Source organism: Tiliqua scincoides, chromosome 5, assembly GCF_035046505.1.
Source record: "Tiliqua scincoides isolate rTilSci1 chromosome 5, rTilSci1.hap2, whole genome shotgun sequence".
NCBI classification, from domain to species: Eukaryota; Metazoa; Chordata; class Lepidosauria; order Squamata; family Scincidae; genus Tiliqua; species Tiliqua scincoides.
In genome coordinates this window covers 33,111,563-33,138,408 of record NC_089825.1, presented here as the reverse complement: position 1 = coordinate 33,138,408, position 26,846 = coordinate 33,111,563, and the positions used below count along the sequence as shown (strand labels likewise).

The following is a 26,846-nucleotide window of genomic DNA, read 5'->3' as shown; positions in this document are numbered from 1 at the left end:
CCCACCTCCCCAGCCGTACCACAGCATCCCTTCCCAGAGGGAGAGCCGAGGAAAGAGGGGACGAGGCGCGCGTGCGCAGCACCCTCCTATGGATCCACTTGGGGGGTTTTCTTTTGCAACGCGAGGGCGCCTGCCGAGTGCCACCCCCTCGAGGCTCTGTCCCATCCACGCGCCCCTCTCTCTCCACTGCAAATGGTTTCAACCATCCCCCTCCCTTCCGCCCCCCCCAGGCTGAGAGCAGCAGCAGCGGCTCGGGTTGCAGGAGGAAGCTCCAAAGAAGCGCGCGGTGCAGCTGGAGAGGACGTAGGGGCGTTTGCAAAGGCGCCCAGGCGAAGGGGGGTTTGTTGTGGTCCGCGCACGGCCGCTGAGCGTGGTGCTGGTGCCTCCCTTCCTGAGCCAGCGGAAGGCCGCGTATTGATACTGTTGCGCGCCAGGAGGAAGAGAGCGTCACAGAGTCACCGCGATGGCGCCTCCGAGGAAAGGCGACTTGAGCCAGGAGGAGAAAGAGTTGCTGGAGGCGATCGGGAAGGGTAAGGCAAGGCACTGCTGGGGAGGGAGCTGGTCTAGGCCCAGCCATGGGGGGGGGGATCCGTGCATGGCGCATGCTTCTGCAAGCCCTGAGGCCTGTGTGCAAGGCAGGGGGAGCAAGAGGGGATCGTGGGGGTTCTGCTTAGTCCTGCGAGGCTGTTGGTTGTGCAGAAGAACAGGACGGGGGGCATCCACCCCCGCCCCCCAGCTTCTTCCATGGGTGACTGTACACTACGAGTGATCTTCTGGGAAGGATAGAGTGCAGATGCTCTTTTCCTTTTCACACAACACCAGAACCAGGGGACATCCACTAAAATTGAGTGTTAGGAGAGGAGAGACAAAGGAAAAATATTTCTTTACTCAATGTGTGGTTGGTCTGTGGAACTTCCTGTCACAGGATGGGGGGATGACATCTGGCCTAGATGCCTTTAAAAGGGGATTGGGTCAATTTCTGGAGGAAAAATCCATCACAGGTTACAAGCCATGATGTGTATGTGCAACCTCCTGATTTTAGAAATGGGCTACAGTCAGATGCAAGGGAGGGCACCAGGATGCAGGTATCTTGTGTCCTCCCTGGGGCATTTAGTGGGCCGCTGTGAGACACAGGAAGCTGGACTAGATGGGCCTATGGCCTGATCCAGTGGGGCTGTTCTTATGTTCTTCCATTCTTTTGGTGTATTTTTTTCACATATTTGTGCAGAAGCCTTGGCCTAAAGTAATACTGAAGAGTCAGGAATGGTTTATGATCTAATTTTTATGCTGCCCCTTTGCCATGGGGACAGTGTAACCAGATGTCATCACCCTAGCAGTAGACCAGGCACCCCAAAATGCAGGACATCCAAGAAAAGCAGAGGGCATGACAAAATAAAAGCTAAAAACACTCATATGTTGATTTCATGTGGTTAATTTAAACACTGTATTATTATTAAATTCAAAAAATATGTAACATGTAACTGTAAGCCGCCTTGAGTCACCTTTCGTGTGGGAGAAAGGCGGGATATAAATCCTATAAATAAATTGCATATAATTTATGAATTACAAGAAGGCTAACGCACTGCCTGCAGTGGCCCGCTAGCAGGGAAAAGGAGAACTTTTAAGTTCTTTTCCAGGATACAAGGCGAAAAAAGAGAACATGGAAAAAGAGGACGTCTGGTCATTCTGCATGGGAATCAGGAGAGTGTTCTCTTTCCCTTTGCCTATTCCCCTGGCAATCCTGTGATGAAGTTTGAACAGAGAGATTATAACTGTCAGCAATCCTATGCAGCAGTGGTCTTCAACTTTTTTCATGTCATGACCCCAATATATAAATAAAGTATGAGACTGGTGACCCCACTGTTGATCCCACCCTCCTTCCCAGGACCCTATCTTCCCACCATGGTAATGCCCTCTCAGCACTGTTCACTGTAACCAAATACAGCACTGGTTCCCAAACTTTTTATCACTGGAACCCATTTTTTAAAATGATACTCTGATCGGGACCCACCTTGGTTTACCAGATTTTTGAAAAAGGAGATCTAGGCAGAAATAGTTTATTTCAGTGGTTTTCAAACACTCTGGGGGAGTTTGAGCCGCTCTAAGTCCTTGCAGTGGGACTGCAGGGGCTTGACTGCACTTACCAGAGCCTCTGCAGCCCCCCGGAGGTGTGGGGAGCCCTGTGCAACCTTCTGCAGAGCTCCCTAAAGCTTCAAAAGCTAAAGTGGAGCGATTGCGCCCTGCCTCTGCAACCCAGAAGTGGAGCGCAATCACTCCACTTTCACTTCTTAAGCACCTCTGGGCTGCAGGAGGCTCTGGTAAGTTCAGCCAAGCCCCTGCAGCCCCCTGAGCGATGCAATCCTGGGTATCGTGTCACTGCCTTCCCCCTGCCTCCTCGCGGCCCCCGCCCCTTAAGGGGGCAGAGGTTAGGACCCTCAGATTGGGGCATTGCGACACCCCAGTTTGAAAAGCCCTGGTTTATTTATTATTACTCATAACCAGAAAAGAGATCCTCAAACATTTATCTCCTATATTTACACATGCTTGCAAACTGCAGGAGCTGAGCTCTTTGCAGGGTAATTAGCAGCTACAGTATCCAATTTTTGAATAGCCTCTGGGCTTGAGGCAATTAGTTATCTGATCTTTTCATCACCCTTTGGGCACCCACTGAAAATCAGGTCGTAACCCACAGTTTGGGAACCACTGAAACAGAATATTCTTATTAGAAAGAAAAGAAAAAGTTGCCTTAAAGGCCGGCACTAGTGAAAGCTACCGCACAGTTGCTAAGAACCTGAGTCTCCTGGTACCAACAGAAGGGGTACACTACATAGCTCCCCATTTACCTTGTGATTCTTCCAGCTTCAGCTGTGGTTCTATAAGCTATGGTGGTCATGTGATGGCAGTGTGCTTCGCACGCGCTAGGCTTTAATGTGTGTGCAGCAGTCTGCAAAAGCTTTCATGTGTGCAGTTGCACATGTGCCCTTAGTCATCATGATTAATAACATCAAATAACACCTAATTTGCATTAGGATGGGCATTGTTGCTGCAATTGGTTGTAAAAATCGGGAATTAATTTTTTTAATGACGCCCTAGACTTCCTGAATAGCTTGTCTGTGTATGTGTGTTTTTGTTTGTTTGTTTTTAGGAGAACTAGAAGAAACTGCAAGATTACTGGGCAGCAAGAATGTCCGTGTTAATTGTTTGGATGAGGTAAGGGAATCCGCCAAAAATCTACTTCTGGATCTGGCAAGGTCAAATACTTAAGAAACACAAAGGTTGGCAGGTTTCCTTAAGCAAAATGATACTTATCTTGGAAGTCTGAATAGTTGGTTCTTGCCAGAATTAGGTCTTTGTGGACATGCCATCATGAGAACTTCTGTGGATGTCCTCAGTTAAGCTAATATTCTACAATATTTATTGTTGTTGAAAGTTTTCTCTCTCCTGTCGGAGATGACATGATGTAGCAATAGGCATTTGGTAAGAGCTGGAAAAAAAACCATTTTAATTTTTACAGTAAGCCAGTGTGATTTGGAAATCCTCTTTCTTGTACAAAAAAAATGACCTCAACTGATGTTCATGTCAGATTTGTTTAGCAACTTTTGGGATTACACTCCTTAAAACCCAGAGTTTCCCAGGATGTTTAGATTGATTGAAGAGGCAAATCAACATGTTGCATAACAGGATATTTTGACAGCACAGTGGTTTTTTAAAAAAGTACTGTAGTTGTAATTGGCTTCTGTTTCTCTTCTTGGATCAAAGGTGGGTCTGTCAATTGGGTCACTGTGGGAGAAAACTTGCAACATTTTTATAGATCAGCTTCTTCATGGGATTATATACATCTAATGCCTTTAAACTGACAACTTGCCAACATTGGCCACTAACCAGTACAGTGTCAGTGGGTTTAAGCATGCTTCATTTTTATGGTTTGGGATTATGGTTCTTGCTGCGATAGACTTTAAAAAAAAGAAAGAAAAAGAAATTGTTCAAGTTCTGAGAAGGTACTACTTCAATAATACAGTTCCATCAAGAAAAGCTACTGAATCACCTGTGTAGCTCCCAGAGGTTTAGAGTTGTGTTGTTCAACAAAATTGCAATATGGTAGAGGTGAGTGCTTTAGGGAACAATCCTAACCCCTTATGTCAGTGCTTTCCAGCACTGACATAAGGGCAATGCAGCTCCAAGGTAAGGAAACAAACATTCCCATACTTTGAGGAGGCCTCTGTGAGTGATATCCAACTGCAGGATGCAGCACATGTTCCATTGGCACCGCTGTGCCAGTGCTGGAAAGCACTGACATAATGGGTTAGGATTTCACCCTTAATGTTTCAGCTCAAAAGATCCTGTAGAGCATTCCTTGTAGGTATGATGTGAGACTTGGCACACCTGTGATTTTCGCAGAAAATGCTAGCACATTCTCATCTGTTCTAAATGTATAAGGCTTATATTAGGGTAGAGAGAATACCATCACTCTAGAGCCAGTTTTTGAACCAGGTGGCCTGTGCATACTCTCCTTGCTATTATTTAATGGGATTCCTGTGCAGAATTCCCTCCCATGACTTCAAACTTTGATATTTTGTTTCCTTTCAAAATGTCTGCTTTACAAGCTTTATGTAAAGAACAAAAGTTTAAAAAAAGGGGGGGCATCCTGAATGTGGTTGTGCCTTGCAGAGACCTGCTGTTTTAATAAACGTACAATGTGGAGTGTCAGTGAATTGCTCTTTTAAAATGTCAGGGGTTGTTTGTTGTTTTTTTTGCTAAATTCTACAGTTAAAGAAACTGCAAGAAAATGTGATATTCCATCTTTCCCAAGATATGTGGCTTTCCCCAGATGTATGATAAGTTTTATATGCATAGCCATACTGCAACATCAACTACAAAAAGAAGCCTTTTGTCTTCCCTTCTCTTAAATATAGTAAATTTGTTTTAGTAGCTATAATATTCAAAAGATAAGGCGAGATAATGATAATTTTAAAAAGTGGTTACTTCTAACATTACCAAGAAGATCCCATAGCATCAGACTGTAGTCATCCAGTCTTTGAGCACTTACACTGTCATGCTCTGATGCCAGACCTCTTTGTTATATTTCATTATTGGTTTTCAGGTTGACCCATCCGTGAAGTGGTGGGCCCTCTGAATAGAGGGCTGGGGAAGGTAACAAACTGCAGAGAGTGCCATGCACTCCACATCTGCCTGTTACCTTTCTCAGCCTCCTTGCCTGCCCAGCTTTGCCACCCTCCCACTGCCCTGTCCTCTTCTTACTCATTCTCCTGAGAGAGCAAACTAGAGGAGCATGAGAGAATGTGGCTTATCTCTATTGCCATTGTTTCCTCAAAGCAGGCCAGGATAGGCGGATCTTAGGAGAACCCAGGCTCCTTCCCAGCTGGTTAATCCTGAAGAAGAAGAAGAGAACTGTGGGAGGATGAGGCACTTGCCCTACTAAGCACAAATAAAAGGAGGGGGGATGTGGGTACTGATTCAGACAGTACTCTTCTGAAATAGAAGGTTTGTGCCCCACCTTTAGTTTGAAGGCCTTACAAGATGGCTAACCACCTCTCCTCTTTTTTGGAGCATGATTTCATCCTTTTTTTCTCTTTGCAATTAAATAGCACAAATTATTTCCTTGTCTGCAGAAATTTGAATTCATCCTTCTGATTTGCGGAGTAAAAATTTTGTTATCAAGTATACATGGGGAATGGATATTTCCAGTTAACAAAGCTCCCACAAGTCTTAGAAGCCTTCTCCTCCCCAGCAAAGCTCCTCATCTACCTGACAGGGCCTCCCTCTGCATTGCAGCTCTAGCCTCCTCCTTCAAGGCACTCATGAGGGAGGACATGGAATGTCTCAGTTCCTAAGGAGCAGCTGCACCATCAAGGGAGCCCTGTCAGTTCAGTGAGGGGGGAGGCTTGCTTATCCAACTTTTGTTAATCATCACACTCATTTAACTGGCACCTCGGCCCACCTGAGGTGGCAGGTAAAGATTCCGGTTAACCTAGTTAAACAGCTGCTGGATAGCACAACTTTTACTCTACTTCACTGTATTATTAATGTAGGTATACAAGCTTAACTACTTCACAGTAAGTTGCAAGGTCTTTGACATCTTCATTATTTTCAAAAGTTGAAATAGTTCGTCTTGCTGCTTTGCAACTGTTCAGCTTCATTGCTCATACCAAGGGGGTGTTGCGTTAGTCACTGATATTCCACTAGGTCAGATTTTTAAGTCCTCTGGGCATGTTTATTTGTGGGGATGTTTAAACTGTAAGTTTATTTTCCGATAGCACAGTCTTAATATAGTAATTTTCATGAGCCTGGTTTGGAAAAAGAACTACAGCTGCCCACTTGGCATGCTGTCATAGCTGAAACATCCTTTCTGTTAGAAGATTGCATGATTACACTAAAACGGAATACATTCTCAAGTTATCATGGGCCAAACAGCAAAAAGCTAGTTTCTTTTGAAAAGCTGTATTGTACGGTATTAAGAAACCGTAAAGCAGTGAATCAGTGCAGCAAGATGATTATCAAATTAGGATGCTTGGAAGACAACGTTCTTGTTTCTGTTTCTCTTCGTGGTGGGTTTTCGTTCTGTTGGGCCATGTAGCAAATCAATATTGTGCATTGGTATTTAAATGCCATTGAAGCAGAACAGATATATATTTTAATACTCTTGCATTTATTTCTTCTCTTATTAGCATGGCATGACCCCTCTGATGCACGCAGCATACAAAGGGAAGGTTGAGGTGTGCAAACTGCTGGTGCGACATGGAGCTGACGTGAACTGCAATGAACATGAGCATGGATATACTGCCCTGATGTTTGCCGGACTCTCAGGTATATTGTCATTTTTTCTTTCTGTGAATGCTTTTCTAAGCAATGGAAGAAAACACTTGTACCTTTCTTTATGTATGTTGTTTGATAAGTGGATTTGATTCAGTTTTAAGAGAGGAGGCATCCACACTTACGTTTTGTATGAAATTCAGATTTCCTTTACCAGTGGTTCTTACACATTTAGCACTCGCTTATTAGATTGAGAATCTGTCGGGACCCACCAGAAGTGATGTCATGACTGGAACTGACATCATCAAGCAGGAAAATTTTTGACAATCTGAGGCTGCAGTCCTACCCACACTTACCTAGGAGTAAGTCCCATTTACCATCATTGATAAAGGGCGCAGTCCTAATGTTGACTTGGGATGTGCCGTAAACGTGCCATAAAGCACTTTTGTACCTCCGTGGGAGGAAGGCGCATCTAGATGCGTGGAGGCTGACATAAGCCTCTGCTGTGGCTTCCCCGCAGCTGCTTGTGTTGGCACTTGCGCCGACACAAGCGGCAAAGGTAGGCATGGGGGGGCCAGGAGGAGGGAGGGAGGCGATTCTGGGAGGGGGAGGGTGGCCAATGGGCGGCCCCGGGGGCGGGCATGCGGGGAGCCAGAGGCGAGGCTGGGACCCAGCAGTTATGCCAGATCCCAACCCCCATCCCTTGAAGCCGTCCGCTCTCCTCAAACTTGTGCTACCTCCAGAGGTGGTGCAGGTTCAAGGGGGCCAGCAGCACTTACCCAGGGGTAAGGGAAATAGCTTCCCCTTGCCTCTGGCTCAGCTGCTGCTGCCCACAAACCTGCGTTGGATGCAGTGCAAGCCCCTTGGCTTGCCTATTCCAGCACAGATTTGGATTGCTCTCAAAAGCATCTACATAGTACCCTGTTGAAAGTACAGGTCTGTAACATTTCCCCAAATGCAGTCACATACTATGGTAGCATCAAGTCTAATATATTAAAAATAAAATATTGAAATGAATGGGGACCCACCTGAAATTGGCTTGCAACCCACCTAATAGGTCCTGACCCACAGTTTGAGAAACACTGCTTTAACCCATTTCTGCCCAGCCCACAGGCGTACACATTTGATCCCTATTGTGTATATGCAACGCTGGGCAGTGATGGCTTAAAGTTGTGTTATTTTTAAGCAGATGCTTGCTAATTGAAATGTCTTTTTAAATCAATTAAAAAAATAAATAAATCTGTTGGGAACTGAAATGTGTTAGTCTAAGAGAGAATTCCAGGATAGTTTCCTGGATAATGCAGAGTAACAGAAGTACATATTAGGATTGAGATTAGTTTGATAGGTAGAAAGAGCACCTTAAACTTGCTTATTCATTTACCAATGTCTACATATGGACAAGACCTGTGACTCTGTGGGTGTATGCATTTCTGTGATGTACATGCCTCTATTGGGGAAAGAGTTATATTTCAGTGGAAGAATATGGGATTTGTATGCAAGAAGTCTCAAGTTTTATGCTTGGCATCTCCAAATGAGGTTTTCCAACTTCTTAAAGAACTACTGCTGGTTAACATGGGTGACAGTGAGCTAGTTGGACCAATAGTTTGACGCAGTGTAAAGCAGCTTCCCAGGATTCTCTCTGTGGGTATTATTTTGTTTGCTCTTTAATGTAAGAGAGCTTAACTTTTCCTAGTCCAAAGTGAAGTATTACTAACTGGGTGGGGTGGGAAGATTTTTGGATTTAACTGGAATATTTCTTTATAGGATGATAAAATTTAAATTGCTTTGCTTCCTGAGTCTGTTAAATGTCTTGCTCCCTAACGAAAGGACTGTTTAATGTGCCAAAAACAGAGAGATGACAGACAAGTGATAAACAATGTTATTGATACATAAAACATCTTTTGTGAATAAGGAAGAATCAGACATGATCCAGTGTTTTTCCATCATGAATGTGTAAGACAGTGAACTGCAGATATGCAGAAGTGTTAAAAAGCGATTGAGTTTCTGCCATGATAGATCGTATTGCTTGTGCATAAAGTAAATAAGATTTACACACACCTATCTCAGTTCGTTTGTTGGAAAAGGCAAGAAGTAGAATAATTTAAGGTCCTGATATTTAAAATTAGGTTTTAATTAAGTATTTTAGTTTCCTTATATTTATATGACTGTGTCATTAACTTTCTAATAAGCTCATGCAGATTTTTAATCTGTAAAAAATAGTATACTTTTTTCCAAGCAACAAATTTTGAATAAAATGCAACTCTAAGAAATTCCAGCAAGATCAAGGGTCATGCTACATAGTCCTATTTATAGTGCTTTCTGCACTTCTCATTTTGTAAAAAAAAGTGTGTGTATGTGTGTGTGTATGTATCAGCAAAAAAAGAAAACCATTCTCCAACATCTTTGCATTTTCAGTAGTACTTCTACAAGCTTGTGGCTGTATCTACTGACATAGAGTGCAATCCTAGGAGCACCATAGGCCAGTGCAAGTCCCTTCTTTTGGCTCTTCTTATGATCTACGTAGCTCAGTATTCTAGATCAGGGGTGCCCAAACCCCGGCCCTGGGGCCACTTGCGGCTCTCAAGGCCTCTCAGTGTGGCCCTCAGGGAGCCCCCAAAGAGCCTCTGGCCCTCCGGAGATTTGTTGGAGCCTGCACTGGCCCGACGCAGCTGCTCTCAGCATGAGGGCGACTGTTTGACTGTGGGATGAGGGCTTCTTCCACTGCTTGCTGTTTCATGTCTGTGATGCAGTAGCAGCAGCAAAGGAAAGGCCAGCCTTGTTTTGTGCAAGGCCTTTTATAGGCCTTGAGCTATTGCAAGTCCTTCATTCAATCATATAAGTTCCACCTCTAATATATTCATTTATATATACTTATGTAAATGTATTCAAATTTTAAATGTAAATTCTTTTTTTCCCCTGCCCCCGACACAGAGTCAGAGAGATGATGTGGCCCTCCTGCCAAAAACTTTGGACACCCCTGTTCTAGATGCTGGCTGATGGTGGGTCTGCAGGGTTTTAATTGGGAATTCTTCCCTGACCCACCTGAGATGCTAGAGCTTGAATCTGGGACCTTCTACATGCAAGGCATGTGGCTTGACACTGAACTACATCTGCTTCCTGTATTTTTCCTGAATTGTGCTGCTTCATTTTGTCTAATTTACACTTTTTGGAAAGCTTGAGAGCCCAATCCTATCCACACTTTCCTGAGAGTAAGCCCCACTGTCTCCAATGGGAGTTTCTTCTGACTAGACATGCATAGGATTGGGCTCTCAGTTAGTGGTGACTTTATGAAGAGCATGCACCCAGCAAGAGGAGCTGGGCATGATGATCTCTTATGTGGCATTGCCCCTTGCTGCGCATGGATTCCTTCACCAAACACAACAGGGGATACTATTGCAAGGAAAAGATAGTGTTATCTTCAGACAGTTGGTTTGTGAGATTTGGAGAATTGCTCATAAATGCCTCCCTCAAGTTGAGGCCTCAAGTTGAAAACAATTTCATGTAACACTGTAGTTAGTTTGGATTTACCCCAACCTATAATAGAGAAAAGAAATGATGGAGATAATAACTTGTAACTTACTTATTCAGTGACCATAAATTCCTCATTCTAGATGGTGAGATGGGCAGCCCAATCCTATGCAACTCCCTGCATAGCGATGAAGCGGCACCAACATGGCTTCTTAAATTTCTTTCTGAAATAAATATTCCACTGGGGAGTTTCAGCATGTTGAAGTCTCCTCTAGATAAAGGAACATTTGTTCTCTTGCCCCGGGGAAAGCTCCAGGATCTCCCATGGGTCAGCTCAGACCTGTGCCAACTCTATATTTGGGACAAGTCCACGCTTATCCATGAAGGTGAATCAGTCCTCGGAAGAGGATTAGGATTTGGTGGGTGCTGTTCCCACCGAACCCACCCCCTTCCCGGTCCCACCCCTCCCCACCCTGTCACATCCCCTTTCCACCCACCCGTCTTCTGCTCCCTCTCCACCATCCTCCCGACCCCTGCGTGAACTTACCAACGGCATTGGTTCTCCATTTTCCGCACCTGGCTGATTGTGGTGATGTCTGGACCACTCTCGCTGGTGTTAGCCGTAAAGCTGTTTATGCTGCTGGAACATTAATTCTGGTGGCATAAACAGCTCTTAGAATTGGGCTGGTAATTGTTGTCATCTGTCTTTTATAAAACAGTAAGTACTGTCCAACATGATTGCAAACCTTTCTTGTCTAGTGCTATCCTCTGAGAAGAAGACTGGTGTATAGGTGTGAGCACTGGGTACCAGTGGAAATTGGTTGCTCATAGCAGAGGACAGAGGACTTGGAGAGACTAATGGCACTGTCTTGAATGTATGAATGCTCAGAAGTAAGGTTACACTCCTCCACACACTTAGAAACAAGTCCCTTTGAATGCAGTGAGGTTTATTTCTCAGTAAACATTCTATAAACTTGTTTCTTGGTTTCCAGACACTTGCCTGCTACTGCATAGTATGTCATGAAAAAGCATAAACTACAGTTTTATGAAGGGCTGTAAGCTCTTGAAAAATCTTGTAGAAGGGAGAAAATACCCGCTAAACAAACTTTTCTTTGGCTGAAGATTTTGTACAGGCTCTTAATCTAAATAAAATGTGTTCTCTTTCCATATTTAGGCAACAAAGAAATTACCTGGATGATGTTAGAGGCTGGAGCAGAGACTGATGTTGTCAACTCTGTGGGACGGACAGCGGCTCAAATGGCTGCTTTTGTGGGTAAATTGAAAGGCACTTCTTGATTAAAGAAGGCTTTCAGTCAGGCTGAAAGATGATGGAGCTTGATCTGATTTTGCATTTTTATTTTCTGAAGGAAGAAATGAACTTTCTTTTTAACTAACATGTGAAGTACTTTCTTTAAAAGAGCCATTCTGTGGCTGTTTGTTTACTTGAATATTCCTTTAATGTTAGTGATGGGGGCAAACTCAGGAGTAGATTAGGCACAAAACCCTTCAAAGTTTGGTTCAACTCAAATTGCAGTTCGTTCCCAATCATTTTCCTGTTTTCTTCTCAAGCAAAAAACAAAACACCCTCTGATATTTTAAAGGGGGGGTGGGTTAACTGGCAGCAGAGAAGATTTGCAAGGGGATGTGACTAGACGGGATGTGTCCATATCGCTGAGAGTCCTCAAAATATATTATACACATACCCCAAATAGATTTTGAGCCAGACTAGCCAAGGGGTTTTTATCCAGCGTTGTTTAGCGTTACTTGTAAAAATGTCTTTAGCCTGAAGGTACTGTGAATAGAAGAAATGAAAAAGGGACAGTGTCCAAGATCAAATCCAGCAAGTAAAACTAGTTTCACTGCTTAGTACTCAACTTGAAAACAGTCTTTCCATCCCACGTGCAAGAAATTTCATCTGAATAGTCCTTGGAGAGAAAGCTTTGGTGATTGTCTTTACGATGTAATTGCCAGTCTTAATGTGGCACTCTGCAGTCAGTGCTTCTGAAAAGAAAAGCATGTTAATGAAGCGTGATCACTAAGTATTCTGCAACTGGTTAAACACTGAGCTAATTGCAATTGTGTAATCTTGCATATGCCACTTTCATACGTGGTGAGGAACTGCAGTATCCTAGAAGGTTTTAAATCCTTTTTTGTCTCCCAGAGCCATATGGGGATTGTGTTTGGATTTAACTGGAACAAATCTTAAGATTAGGCTTTGAGTTCCAAACCCTTACCATAAAATAGACCATAAGGCAGGTCTAAGTTGCTTTGCTCATCAGATTCTCATTTCTCTGAGTAGGCAGGTTAGTTTAGTTCTATCATTTTTATGTGTATTTGTTATGCCCTAATCCTGTGTCCCACCAGTTTACACAGTGCAGCCGCTTCATGGAGGCATTGCGCTGCCTGTTGTGGGGGGGGGGAATCAGGAGGTCTCCTCAAGGTATTAAGCAGGTCCCCAATGGCCTATGGGTCTCCTTGGACCTATGCCAGCTATATGTGTGACGTAAGTCCAAGGACAGTCAGGAGGTGGCATGGAATTTCAGGGCACAGGATCTGTTGTTGGTGTTTGCAGCTGAGATCTGGCGCACTCCCTGCCTTCTCCCGAACAGCTCAGTTACTCCCCCTGTCCTCCCCCTCTCTGCCCGTGGCACCGCTACCACCCTGCACTAGTCTTACCTGCTGTGCTGCTAGCTGCAGCAATACTCCTCAAATTCCGCTGCTTTGAAGTCGCAGCTCTGAATGGCCCAAGGATGGTGCACTGTGCATGCTGTCGCAAAGCCATTTGCAAAGGGACCCTGTCCCGTTGTCATAGGGTAGCCCATAGGAATGGGCTATGAGCCCTTTAAATTTCTCAGAAGCTTCTGAGAAAGGTTTTCTTCTCTGAAACAAAACTGCTGAGTTCTTCTGCAGAGTTTATCCCAGTTTATTAAAATTTTGCTTCCACATCTCCAGTCATTTTTTTTTTTAAATAAACAACCCGAGTGATTTGTGCTTGACCAGTTTAAGGTTTTAATCCTTGGCTTTTCCCCATTTTTCATGAGGATACCTATGATGAATGCCCTGGGGTTTTTAAAAAATATTTGTTGCCTATTCATTTTTTGGACATTTCTGGCTCCCTCAGAGGACCGCAGGATGCTGTAGCCTCCCAAAGAGGCTGCCTAGTGCCCTAGATTCAGGGACCATTAGTCTGAAATACTTCTTTACAGTTCCTTGTTTGAAATGCCATTCTCCAAATGCCATATGTACAAAGATGTTTGGTCCTACTCTACTTGATCAGCCTCTAGCTTTCCTAACATACTTTTCTTTTTTTAAGGCCAACATGACTGTGTGACTGTAATCAACAACTTCTTCCCTCGAGAGAGGTTAGACTACTATACAAAACCACAAGGTCTTGACAAAGACCCAAAACTGCCAGTTAAATTGGCTGGACCTCTGCATAAGATCATTATAACAACAAATTTGCACCCTGTGAAGGTATGGTATGTGCTCTGGTTTCCTTTCCTAGCACAGCCCCTGATAACCTGAATCTTGCAGATCGGATCTATCTTCTAAGAGAAATATTTAACCTGTAGGATTGCATTGCAAAATTTGAGCTGTAGCTAAGCCACGGTTGTATTAGATTATTTTCACATGATGAGGTATTTGTTGAAAAGTACACCCTGCATGAAAAACTCAGAATGGAAAAAAGCATTTGTTTGGAATTACAACTGAAGGTCTTATTCTGTTTGACTTTTTACATGGAGATGTTTCATTGAAACGTTGGGCCTCTGGGATTGGCACTTGTTAATTTTATTGGTTGGGGTCCATCTGTCTTGCTTATGCGAAACACAGTCTCATAAGGACTTGCATGAAAGTAAAGTGTTTGGCTATATTTGCAAAACACTTTTCTCAGTTATGCGACAGTCCCTATGGAATTTTGTAGCTCTGGAAATGGATTGCTGTCTGTGTCCATTAGGAAGCTGTTTGCAGATGCTCGATAAATGAATTAATTTTGTATGATCCATGCACACATAGGTAACCACATTCACAATATGATCCAGCCATCCCTAGCAAGTTTCTTTAGGTAAGCTTCCCATTTGTTAACAAAAACATAAAGGGCAAGCCTCAGAAACTGTGTAATGATGAGACCTTAGCAGTCTTTCCTGTAGCTTTTGCTTTCAGTAGTCTGCTCAGAAGAGAGCTCTGCTTGATAAATTTCTTGCTGATCTTTTGTACAGATTGTGTCACTGGTAAAAGAGAATCCTCTCCTGGCAGAAGTTGAAGCCTTGCAGAAATGCTACAAAGTGTTGGATCTGATTTGTGAAAAGTGCATGAAGCAGAGAGATATGAATGAAGTCCTGGCAATGAAAATGCACTACATCAGTTGCATTTTTCAAAAATGTATCCCCTTCCTTAAGGAGCAAGAAGGTAAACTGGATGGATTGATCAAAAGGTACGGTCTTAAGACAAATTGTATTGACCACAAGATTCTATGCATATCTATTCAGAAGCAAGACCCACTAAATTCAATGTGACTTGCTTGCAAGGAAGTATATTCACAGGATACATCCTATATACATCCTAAAGCATGTTGTTAATTTCTACTCCAGGGAAAAGGAAACTACCTCAGGAAATAGGAAACATGGGTGGTTTACCTGTAGCTCATGGTCATTGTGCCTGTGAAGAACTACTTTTTGGAACTAGTCAGTTTCTAACCAGAGAGCTGGTGCTCATTTTCCCCTTCCTCAGGAGGAGGTCTTTAGTGTATGCTTGTGCCTCAAGGAGATGGGTTCATTCCCTGCCAATAGCCACATTAGCAGCGGCTAGAAGAACTCCCCATGGTTATGCACAGTTCTAGCCATTCTTTAAAGGAGGGGGAGGAATGTACTGCAAGAGAATAAGAGACAGCTGCACAGATGGTTAGTGTTCCTATTTTTGAAAATGCTGCTTTAGTAAAACCTGTTTGGAAAAGCATTCATGCTGCAGATCAGAACACCCTTCTTTGTTTCCCTTGGCCATCCTGCTTGCTTGGATGAAACGCTTCCTAGGTTTTCTACATGGTGCAATGTTGCAGTCAGGGACGTGGTTGCATTGCTGGGAAGCATACTGGGGGGGGGGGGAGTTACCATAAGCCTTGGTATTTTGAGAAAAGACAGTGGTAATGCTAAGGTAAAGAGGAATTATTTTGATCTCAGGTTTGAAAAATTCTGTATGAATTGCAGAGTATACTTTTTTGAAGTAGGTGGGGGTGGTTTAGAAGAGTTGGTGTAACATACCACCAACAGGGTGGCTAAGAGCCTGAGCTTACAAATCAGGATTTTCCCAGTTTGACTCCCACTGCTGGTCCTTGAACTCACTGAGTGGACTTAGGCAAGCTATACCCTCTCAACCTGTCCTCCCCAGCTGCAGTATAAGGATACTAATACATGCATACCTTAACAGGACTGTTGTACGATCTTGATGTAGTCGTTACACGTGAAGTGCTTTACAGATTCAGAAAGTACTAAAAAATGCTATGTAGTAGTAATTTGATTGTTGCACTTGAAAAGGGACACATAGCATAAAAGGAAACACAGGCTCACGCACACACACACACAGAGATAGAGAGAAAAATGCAAGAAAGGCACTGAGAGAGATGCCATGCTGACCAGGGACAGTTGCTCTCCCCCTGCTAAGTATGAAAGAACCACCACTTTGAAAGGTGTGTCTTTGCCCATTCATCATGAATTCTTTATTGCCATTGTGTGATAGCACAGTGGAGTTTATTGCAGGGCAGGAAAACCATTTTCTATTGAAATATATTGAATACAACATTCCAGAACAGAATTGAAAAACATGATTGCTTTATCAGTTGCAATTATGGCATACACAAAGTTGAGTGCAGTGGACCCCTGACTTTCGTTCTTAAAAAAACCTCTCATAGGGCAAACAAAAATGTAATTACCATTAATTTCAATGGGAAAATTTTTTATATGTTCTTAAACCCTGAAATTGACACCTATTGATACTAAAGCACCACCGAATCCCATTAAAATGGACATAGTTACTTCAGTAGTTAACATTTGTTCTCATAACAGAGCCTAATGAGGTAGTTCCCCTTCATTAATTACAGGTCCAGCCTTGTTATACACAGATTTTGTATACATGGATTTGACTCAACACGAATGGCCCTGTTACCAAAAAGGGCTGTAAGGGAAATTATTATATTACCCTTTTGGAAACCTCAGGGTCGCAGGCTGGATAACAAGACAGCGTAATGCAAAGAAATTCCCTTGTATAGCTTAAAGAGGAGACTGGGAGAAAGATAACGTTCAATCAAAGATTATATTTTTATTACAAAACACACAAAGGTAAACATAATACAGATTTCTTGGTTCTAGTACTTGAAAAATGTACCTAGTTTTTATGGTGGTTGCATGTGCTATGTATTTGGTGCATCCGAGAAGGAATCAGAAATGGATAGGTTGTAGGGAAGGATTTTAGGGGTCCCTTAATCTGTTTAACGCAGTTTGCTAACTAAAGATGGGGGAAGAAGGGAGGAATAGATGGGGAAGAAGGGAAAGAGTTTCAGAAATGCAGGATAATTACCTGTCCCGGGGAGCAGTAGGGAAGGGGAGAGTCCTGTGGAGGACCTTTGCCTTGCAGGGGAGCAGCCAGAGAGAGAGCCATGTGGTGGAGTTCTCTCTTAAAAGGGGCTTGGCTGGCCTGGAAGCTGACCTAGAATGACCGGATGTATCCCAGAGCTGTGCACATGCTCAGTATACACACAGGTACATGTGGAGTATGTAAAACAGTGGGAGGGTCCAGAAATCAGCTATCAGCAGAGGCTGACTCTGGGGGAGGGAGGGGTAGCTTGCTTCCTGTTGCTACTGGACTTTGGAGTCAGGATGTAGCTTAATGGCTGTGATTTAGTTAACAATAGGTGGAGGCTAGGTATTTAGACTTTGCTGCCAAGGTCCTTCTCCCTTAAGGTGTTTGCATATTCAGTGATTGACTTAAACAATAAAGACATTTCCAGCATTCCTAGAGAAAAGAGTCTTTCCAGACTGAAGGTGGCCAACAACATGAGAAATGAGTGGGCTTATAATTTGACTCCTTTTGTGGCCTGTAAGAGAAGTCTTAGGCCTGCATTTTAGTCCAAAATACATAACCAGATATAAAACCACAACTTGGAAGAGGATTTTCACGTAACAGCCCCTGCAAATGAGAAGGAATGTGCTGATCCCTGGAGAAGGGAAAAAATGCACCTCTTTAAAATCACAGTTTTAAAAAACTGCTTTTTACTGTTGCAGAGAGACAGTCATACAAGTGATTACAGGTATAACCTAAGTTATCCACACATTTTTCTATTTCAAAGCTGATGAAAAAGGGCCTTTAAATTACTCATTTAATAATGCCAGAGAGGGCAGCAGGCCGACAACTCATCAATCATTCCCTCTGCAGGCTTCACTCCTCCCTTTCCGCTGAGGACATGAAAGAAGGCTAAATGGCAGCTATTATCACCTTCTCCATTCTTTCCCCCTTGCTGGGGCTCCTGGTGAAGGGAGGAATTGCTGCCTCCTAGTGCAGCCTAAGCTCCTGGAGAGAGACTGATGGCCTCTGTGTGCGTTACAAAGGTCAGCAAGGCTGTTTTTAAATCACCAGAGCAAAGAAACACTGTTTTTTAAATTGATTTGCTATAGTGTGTTTTTTGCTATCCATGTGAGTTCTTGGAATGGAACCCTCTTGAATAATGAGACTCAACCTGTATTCTATAATATGGCTGTTTACCTGCACCTGTTAAGCCTTTTCATAACTATTATGAAATGTAGGGGGGGCAGAATGCATGAAATTATAATTGTTATAAACTAGCAAACCATGAGTACTCCGAGGAGAACTTAACACAACATATACCAACTAAACAACTGCAAAGATGGCCGCAGGTTGGCTCTTGCCTTGTTGCACTCAACTGCTTGCAAGGCGCATGCAATCCAAATTGATCCTCATAGTCAAATTTTTTTAACCCCCATAGGCGTATCTTGGGATATGATTTTATTTGCAGGTTTTTCTCTTCATTTAGGCGGAAAGCCAAACTGTTGCCTACATGCTAGGCCAGTACTTCTCAAACTTTTTAGCACTGGGACCCACTTTTTAAAACTATGACACAGACCTACAAAATGAGGGTCAGAAAAGTTTTTCCCAAACTTTATGGTGTTTTGATATGAATTTGGTGTACTGATTCCAAAAATGGCATCCATTTTGCCCTATCACGTCTAGTTTTGGAGATATAGTATAGCCTTATTAGTGAATGGTTCAAGCAGCTTCCTCATGAAGAAGCCATGGTGTAGGCTTCCTCATGAGGAAGCTGCTTGAACCATTCACTAAAGAGGCTATTCCGTGTCTCCAAAACTAGACGTGATGGGGCAAAACAGATGCCATTTTTGGAATTAGCACCCCAAATATACCCAGGAATTGGTGTAACTAAGGAAACAAAATGTGCATTGGTGTAACTAAGGAAACAAAATGTGTAATCTATCTTAGACGCTCCCTAGAAATTGAGTTCAAGGACTGTTTTCCCCCAAAACCTTTTTACAGTCATTCCCAGATACCAGAAACTGAACTGGAGAGCAAGATGTACAGTTAGGGAGTTCCAGGCCAGACAAAAGGCTGAAACTGGGTTTACATGTAATCCATAGCATGCCAGTTACTATAGAAAATCAGAAAATGTAAAATTTGGGGATATGAAAGTGACCTCATACCAGAGGTTGGTTAGCATTCTAACCAGGAGAGTAGTCTCTGCATCTAGATTTCCCATTGCTGCAATTTTCTTCTGCATATTGGGCAAAGGTACTAGCAAAGTTAAAATAAATAAATTCAGAAATTTTTCACAACCCACCCAAAATTGGTTTATGGCCCACTGGTGGGTCCCGAACACAGTTGGGAAACACCGTGCTAGACCATCAAGTTCAAAGAAGCTCTAATACTGGAACTCAGACTTATCCAGTGAAACTGGCACGAAATTAGGACAGACTGGTTTTCTCAGAGGCTGAACAGCTTGCCTCTAATAGTTGCCTGCACTGAACATGGTGTTGGATAAATCGCCTCCAAAGCTTCTTCCAACTTTTAAAAGGATGTCATTCGTACAATGTATTTATGGAATTCACTGCCACTGGATGTTATGATGGCCACTAACTTAGAAGGCTTTAAACAGAGATTACACAAATTACTAGAGGAGAGATCTATCATTAATTTCCCCTCAAAGATGGCTATGTGGAACTTCCACCGCTGGCACCAACAAAAGCAAGAGACAGCTAGTGTCTTCATTTCTGGCTTGTGGGCTTCCCAGGGGCATCTGATTGGTAACTATAGAGTCAGAATGCTGGACCTGATGGGCTTAAGGAAGGAAAGTATGGAAGGCATAAAATAACACAAAGAATTTATGTAGGGTAACTGTTGTAAATCTCTCTGTTACTAACCTTTGATTTAATCATTTCAGCCTATTAAAAGGCAGAGAGAAGGATGGCTTTCCAATATATCAAGAAAAGCTCATCCGAGAATGTATTCGGAAATTTCCTTACTGCGAAGCTACCTTGCTCCAGCAGCTTGTGAGAAGCATTGCTCCAGTTGAAATCGTATGTAACTATGGTTGAACTACATCTCTTTTTTGGTGCTGTACCTGTTTGGTAAACATTTAAAATCCTCAAGATTCAGGTGACTCCGTTCACTTGAGCAGACTCTTTGGACTTTTCTCCTGAACTTCTAGCATGGGTGTTCTTACTTGTACTCAGAGTTGGTGATGCAATTTTTATGTTGTTAGTTTGAAAAAAGGAGCAATGTTCTGTGTGTTCTGATGAGTCCACCTTAGGGATTTACACAAATGCACTTTCTAGGGGCAACCGTCCTTTCTCAGACTGATGTGAAATCCCATCTTCAATAATTTTTTAATTTTAATTAACAGTATTTATATACCGCTTTTCAACTGAACGTTCAAAAAGCGGTTTACAGAGAAAAATCAAATAACTAAATGGCAATAACTATGAAGAGCTTTCTTATCTGAGCTTTCAGGTCATCTGAGCTTTCAGGCAGAAGCATGATACAAACGCTTCCATGGCCAGGGAGGGCTGGAAGTCTTAAGTTGTACTGAACATTGAGGTAAGCAGACACAGCAAAAGTCTGCCTCCTTTAAAGTCTAGCACACAAAGAACTCCTCTTCCCCAGAGTTCTCCAGCATTTGTAGAGACTTCAGGGAAAGAAGGGGTTGATGGTAAACACAAATTATGGCTGACTAGAACAAAGCCAAAACTTGTGGACCTGTGTCCATTTCCCACTCATTGTAATCCTTAGCAGAGTTGTATAGCTGTGGGTTTTTTTTTGGGGGGGGGGGCACCTTTAATAGTTAAGCAATAAATAGTAGCATAAGCTTTCATATACTTAGTAATGAAGGAAAGCGCATTTTAATTTTTTTTTCCACACAGACTTTTTAGCTTCTGAAATTCTTCAGAATTTGGGACAAGACCCACTTTTGAAGGGACTGTAAATGGCTAAAGAACCAGGTCCACACCTTTTTCCTCTCTGTCAAGAGGCCTATATTGCTTGGCTTCCTCTGAGCTTTGAGCTTTGAGCTTCTTTCTGTTCCAAGATCTGCATTTCCATATTAATTAAAAATAAATTTTAGAACAAGAAACCTGGGTATAATCCTCTTGCTTCTGAAGTGTCAATAGTGAGGATTGTACAGAAGGGTCAGTAATGACATAGGTTGTGATGGAGGGTGTCTTTAAAATAAACTACTTGCTACTACTGTTGGATTGTAACTAATATCCTTACAAGTTCAAGACAAAACCATATGGAAAGAAAAAAGTTAGATGAGTTTTCCAAAAGTACTGCTATTCTTGTTCATAAACATTAGCAGCCAATTTCTTGCATGGCATTTGTGTAATTAGGTTTATTATTCTGCTCTTCTTACAGAGAAAATCTCTTTGTTTTGTCTAAAGATATTAAGCCCTCTTACTGCTGGCTTATTCAAGATAGAAATTGTTTGACCTTTTACTATAAATCTTGTGGATGTAAGCAAATTATGGCAAAAGCCACAAGACTGCCATCACCGATTCACCACCTGTTACTAAGCGCTACCAAGATAATCTTAGAAAGTGGCAAAGCAATTTCCATTTCTTCAGTATGCTGGGCAAAGAAATTGAACACTGAATTTAAGAGCAGTCTTAAATTTAAGAGAAGTGCTAATTGTATTTGAAATATTCTGAGTTTTGCAGAATTTGTTCTGTATTCTATCAGATATTGCAGAAATGTATTTCAGACTGGCTTTTTGGTGGGGTGTGTGTGTGTTTTTACAATGACTTATTCTATCCTAATTTTTCTTTTCCATTCCTCCAGGGCAATGACCCTACTGCTTTCTCTGTACTTACGCAAGCCATTACTGGCCATGTAGGTTTTGTGGAGGCTGAATTTTGTACAACGTGTGGGGAAAAGGGTGCAGCAAAAAGATGTTCAGTATGCAAAATGGTAAGAATCTGCAGGTAAATACCACTGATAGTTGCCTAAAATAACATAATTCGCTGGGACTATCATTTTTCATATGCTTGATTCGTTTCTAAATACATATATTACTGGTAATGTAGCCTGATGTGCAAAACCTTTGTGGAACTTCCAAAATAAAGTCAAAAGTATTGGTTTTCCAAACACATGGGAATATGTGTTTGGAATAAGTAAGTGGGAATATAAACTAGTTAGTGGCTTTTGGGGGAGGAAAAGGCTAACCCATGAAATCCTTTGCATGCTTACTGAGAAGTAATTCTTACTTCTAAGTAAATATGTATAGGATTGTAGCCTTTTTTGGCAAAGATGCAGCTTATACTCTGGAAGATTTAAGTATACATATAATGTTGTTTTTCATATGTAAAATCTGCTCAGGTGATCTACTGTGATCAGAACTGTCAGAAGATGCATTGGTTTACACACAAGAAAGCATGCAAGATGTTAAAGGAGGCTCATGAGAAGCAGGAGTTAGAAGCTGCCAAAGAAAAAAAGCAACACGACAAACAAAGGAGAGGTTGAGACTCATTTTGTTGTCACTACAACAGCATTTGTAATTATGCTTTTCATAAGACAGAAACCCTCAAGATGATGCTAGTAATTCTGTGTTCCAGTCATGTTTCAATTTGTTCTGCAAGTTTAGGCTTATTTCTCAAACAGCAGCCGCAGCATCACCATGTGGCAACCCTCTTTTGCAACTAAGGACCTCTTAAAATGCAGTTTGTGATACGTCCTTTGGGCTTCTTGGTCAAAGAGGATAAAGCCAGTCGCAGTGGACATGCCTGAAGTCTTGGGTGTGCTTAAAGTAGTTCTTTGTATCCTGGCTTTGATGTCAACCTGTTTATCCAGTAGAATAGTCATCTACTGAGAGTTTTCTCCATCTCCTCTCCCCTCTAGCTTATGAAGCATTAATTCTTCTGTGCCTCTAAGGTTGTTTGTATCTTCTTCATTACTTTCACCTAACAAGTCTAGCAGTAAATGCAAAACCCCAAGTTAATTGGAGCATAGTCCAAATACCAAGTGATTCTTTCCTAGGCTGGATTCAGTTAGCCTCTGTTGTGATCTGGCTGGGCCATTGCACTACAATACATTACATCACTTGCTCTCCTTCTCTGTTCCTTTCCCAAAGTGGCCATTCACTCCCTAAGATCCTATTGTTGCTTAGGAGAGCTGTCTTATACCGATATGAACATTTCATTAAAATGCAAGTATGTTTTTAAAACTGCCCAGGAAGGCACAGTTTAGCTATTTTGATTAACGTCAAGTTAGGTCCATGATTACAAATGTTAGACAATAACTTCCAGTAGTAACTTTTTGTGTCTGAGATAATGGTGCCAGTGGTTTGTGACTTTTTATGCATTGTAGTTTCACAAAGTTATAAGGTTTGTCTTGGTTTCTTTTTTTCTTTTTAGAGGAGGCACAAGCAGCACAATGTAGTTCTACAAGTCCAGAAGAGTTGGTCTCTCAACCTGAAGGTAGTAAAGAAGTGAAACAAAAATGTGCAGACGATCGAACTGAAGATGCTATTCTTAACAAAGAAATACAGTCTCCGCAAGCTGACAGCCTATATGAAGGGGAGACCGGTTTAGCAGACATTGCCATTGAAAAAGCTCAACAATCTGAAGAGTAAGGAAGCCTAGATAGAGAGCCAAAGCTTTTTGGAGGCTGTTCTCTAGACCACGCAGGCATGAAACATACAGTCTACTGGATGTCATTATAATGCTCACTCTGACATATTTTTGTGATCCAGCGTATGTCAACTGATTTGTCCACTATAATGGCGTCACCTTATCCTAGATTTTGAGTCCAAGAGCTTAACCATCTGGTCAAAATCATAATCTGTTTTTGTACCTAGAGTAAACCTAGTAGGCTTACAAATGACTGTGGGGAAAATAGAGCCACTTGCTAGCTAGCAAAATGAAAAGGCTGATATTAACTTGAAGTAATCACTATGTCTAAATTTAAACATCTTTTTAAACTTAGATTTGTGCAGTGAAGACTACAATAACTATGTTAAATTATATGGAATGCAATTATATGGGATGCTGAAGGGTCTTCAGCCAGAGTTTTAAGATAAGCTTTGTTCCCTCTTTTAAAATGTCTGTTTTCATTATACTAATCTTGCTAATCTGTTAGCCTCTTTCAGTAAATGGTAGTTAAAACAACTACAAATTGCAAAATATCATATGTTAAAAATAGTTCAGCAGAGTTTTTAAGAAACCACCTGTTTAAAATACAAGTGAATTTAGCTACAATGTGTAAAAGACTGGGCATGGTGCTTCTGTTGCTTAGATCATGACTAATAAACTGATCTTTAAGGAATTTCACCAGCAGAAACCCTCATTTTAACAACCTGAAATGTATCAGACCAGTCAACACTGGCACTTCCCCTAAAACTTGCAGAAAATGGAGGATGCAGTCAACAAATTTGGTACAGCCTCAGTTCTAGGAAATATGTGAATAAGTTGATTTCACATTGATGTGAAATTGATTGATATGTTGATGTTCTGTCCTCAGTAGAATATTTTGATTTGGGAGGAGGGGTACCTCAAGACTGTAGCTTTTTCTGCAACAGAGTAGCACAGTTATTCTAATGAAATAATCTGTCCATTGTTCTACTGTGCATAGTTAATGCATTAGAGTTATGTGATCACTGAACAGTGGGCCTGGTAATACTTTCTTCACACTACTCTGAATCCAAGCCATATTTTTTTTAGCAGAATGCACATACTGAGCAAGGATTCCATAATTCCACCAGTGTCGATCATATGTACATTCTAGACTGTTGAGAATCAAAATAACATATTCTTCATTTAACACTGAGAGAGAAATTTATGTTGGCTCTTTTTATCAGTTACTTTTATACTTTTCTGATAAATGACAATATAAGTCTATAGCAGTCGTTCTCACCCTTTTTAGCCCGGGACCCACTTCTGAGAATGAAAATCTGTCTGGGGCCCACCGGAAGTGATGTCATAGCCAGAAATAACATCATTAAATGGGAAGTGACATCACTGTGATGTCAGAGCCAGAAGTGATGCCATCAAGCAGGAAGTTCTTGCCTAGAAACTCAAACTAAATGACAAGAGACAGTATTCCAGCTCAGAAGCTTCTTCCAATTCTCCCTGCCCTCGCTACCATTGCTGTCAAGCAAAAAATAAAATAACATCTGGAACAAAATATTTGTGAATTTATATACTACTGTTTTTATTTCTGTCTTTATTTACAAAATCTCAAGCTACTTCTTGTATTGTGCTTGAAACTAACAAACACTGATGTGGCTATTGATACTGTGCTCAGCACTAAGCAGCAACAAGTGCACCCTACTCATGCACCTCAATACAAGAAGTAGCTTGAGCTTTTGTAAATAAAGGAAATAAAAACAGTAGTATCCCCGTCAGAAGGAAGAGAAGCAGGGATGCTTCCCCTCATCTCCCCCAAGCCTAAGCATGTCTACTCAGAATTGACTCCCACTATTGGCAATGGGGCTTACTCTCAGGTAAGAGTAGACAGAATTGCAGCCTAAGAGAGAAGTAAGAAGAGGGGAAGGGTGCACATCAGAGAAGCAGCTGGGGGAGCAACACTCTCCCTGGGTGCTTCCCTCCCTCCTCCCGGGTGCTCTCTTGGCAGCCAGGTAACCAGGTATCCCCCCCTCACCCCAGCAAAGATATAAAGAGAGGACGTGCTAGCCAGGGCAGGAAAGAACCTTGGCTTCCAGGTGATTTCAGAGAGGAAGAGAGGTTGTGATGCAGAGGACGAGAACGGCAGTGTGGTGGCGGCGATGCTGCTTTCAAAGCAGGCTCACAAGAGGGAGAGGTCACGCGGTCTGCCTCTACTCACCCAAGCCTTGTGTTCAGGTCTCTGCCTACACTCTCCAACCCAGTCCAGCTGCGGGGAGGGGAGGGAGCTGCTCTGTCTTGCAACCCTGAGGCAGCCCATCCCGTCAAGGCAGCCAAGCTGACAAAGGTTGGTGGGGAGAAGCCTGGCTAGCTCGTCCACATCTCTCCCAGTCCTTCTTTGCCTGCAATCCAAGCCTGCACTCTGCGATTGGGCCCCCTGAAGGAAGCCTCCAAGTGCAAAGGGAGGTCCAGCTGGAAGGCAGCAGCATGCTTTCTGGGGAAAAACGGCACACTGCTTTCTTTGCACATGTGCAAGCCGTTCTTAGTTATATCTCAATGCCAAGAAGTTTAAAATGGTGATGCTCAGGCTTTGCCCACTTCCAAAATGGCATCGCCTAGGTCTTTTGCCATCTTCCAAGATGGCTGCCGCCAGCCTCTCACAACCCACCAGAAATCGGGTCACAACCCACCAAGTGGGTCCTGACCCACAGTTTGAGCACCAGTGGACTATAGTACATCTTTATCTCCATATGAAGACCAATGAGGGTACAATTCTCTTTTGTTTTTTTTAAAGTACCTGCACATAGAAATCTAGCCTGTCAGGGAAAAAGGATTTGGCAAGAATCCTTTCTGACATTTGTGTTCATATGGAAGAACATAATGCCAAGTGCTCTCCAACATGCTGGTACCATTTAACCATAGATTTGCAACTTAAGTGATAACCAGGCCTATGTCATTAGACTGAACAAGTAAACACCATAGAGTTTTATAAAACTTGATTTTTGTTTTTCAAATTCACAGACCTTATAATGTGCAATTAATCTCTTTCCACTTTTACAACAGAAGAGTTAGGTCTATCTGTTCCACCAACCCGCTTTCAGAATATTTCTTAAAACACCTTCAAGATGGTTCATATTTTCACAATGCTTCCAAAGTGCAACCATTTATTTGGTACAAAGAAATGCATGTTCCAGCTAATTAAGCACTACTTACTAGTGTTCAGCTTTTTTTCCTTTCAACAGCTGAGTTCACCCACAATTTGACATCTCTACATTTTTTTACCACTTGATAAATCTATATACTGCTGGCAATGGATACTGCAGGACCTGTGGAGCTAAATCAGAGTATATTTTCTAAAGAAAAACTTTTACTTTCAGCATGCTTTAAATGCCTTATTTTGGAAGCTATTTAGATTTCTTAATAAAGCAGAATTACTTTAGAACCCATGCTGAAAGCTTGCATCTCAGCAGTCAGGGGCTCACA

General features: G+C 42.2%; 1 protein-coding gene across 1 annotated transcript; it reads left to right on the top strand.

Moving 5' to 3' along the window:
• Positions 1-114: 114 nt before the first annotated feature.
• ANKMY2 (ankyrin repeat and MYND domain containing 2) lies at positions 115-24,066 on the top strand. The gene is made up of 10 exons (XM_066627734.1): positions 115-530; positions 3,146-3,210; positions 6,687-6,825; positions 11,414-11,512; positions 13,553-13,713; positions 14,457-14,671; positions 19,694-19,829; positions 21,586-21,714; positions 22,123-22,261; positions 23,157-24,066. Exons 1-10 carry the CDS (start codon positions 464-466, stop codon positions 23,372-23,374), a joined length of 1,368 nt encoding a protein of 455 aa, XP_066483831.1. The 5' UTR covers positions 115-463; the 3' UTR covers positions 23,375-24,066.
• The last annotated feature ends 2,780 nt before the right edge of the window (positions 24,067-26,846 follow it).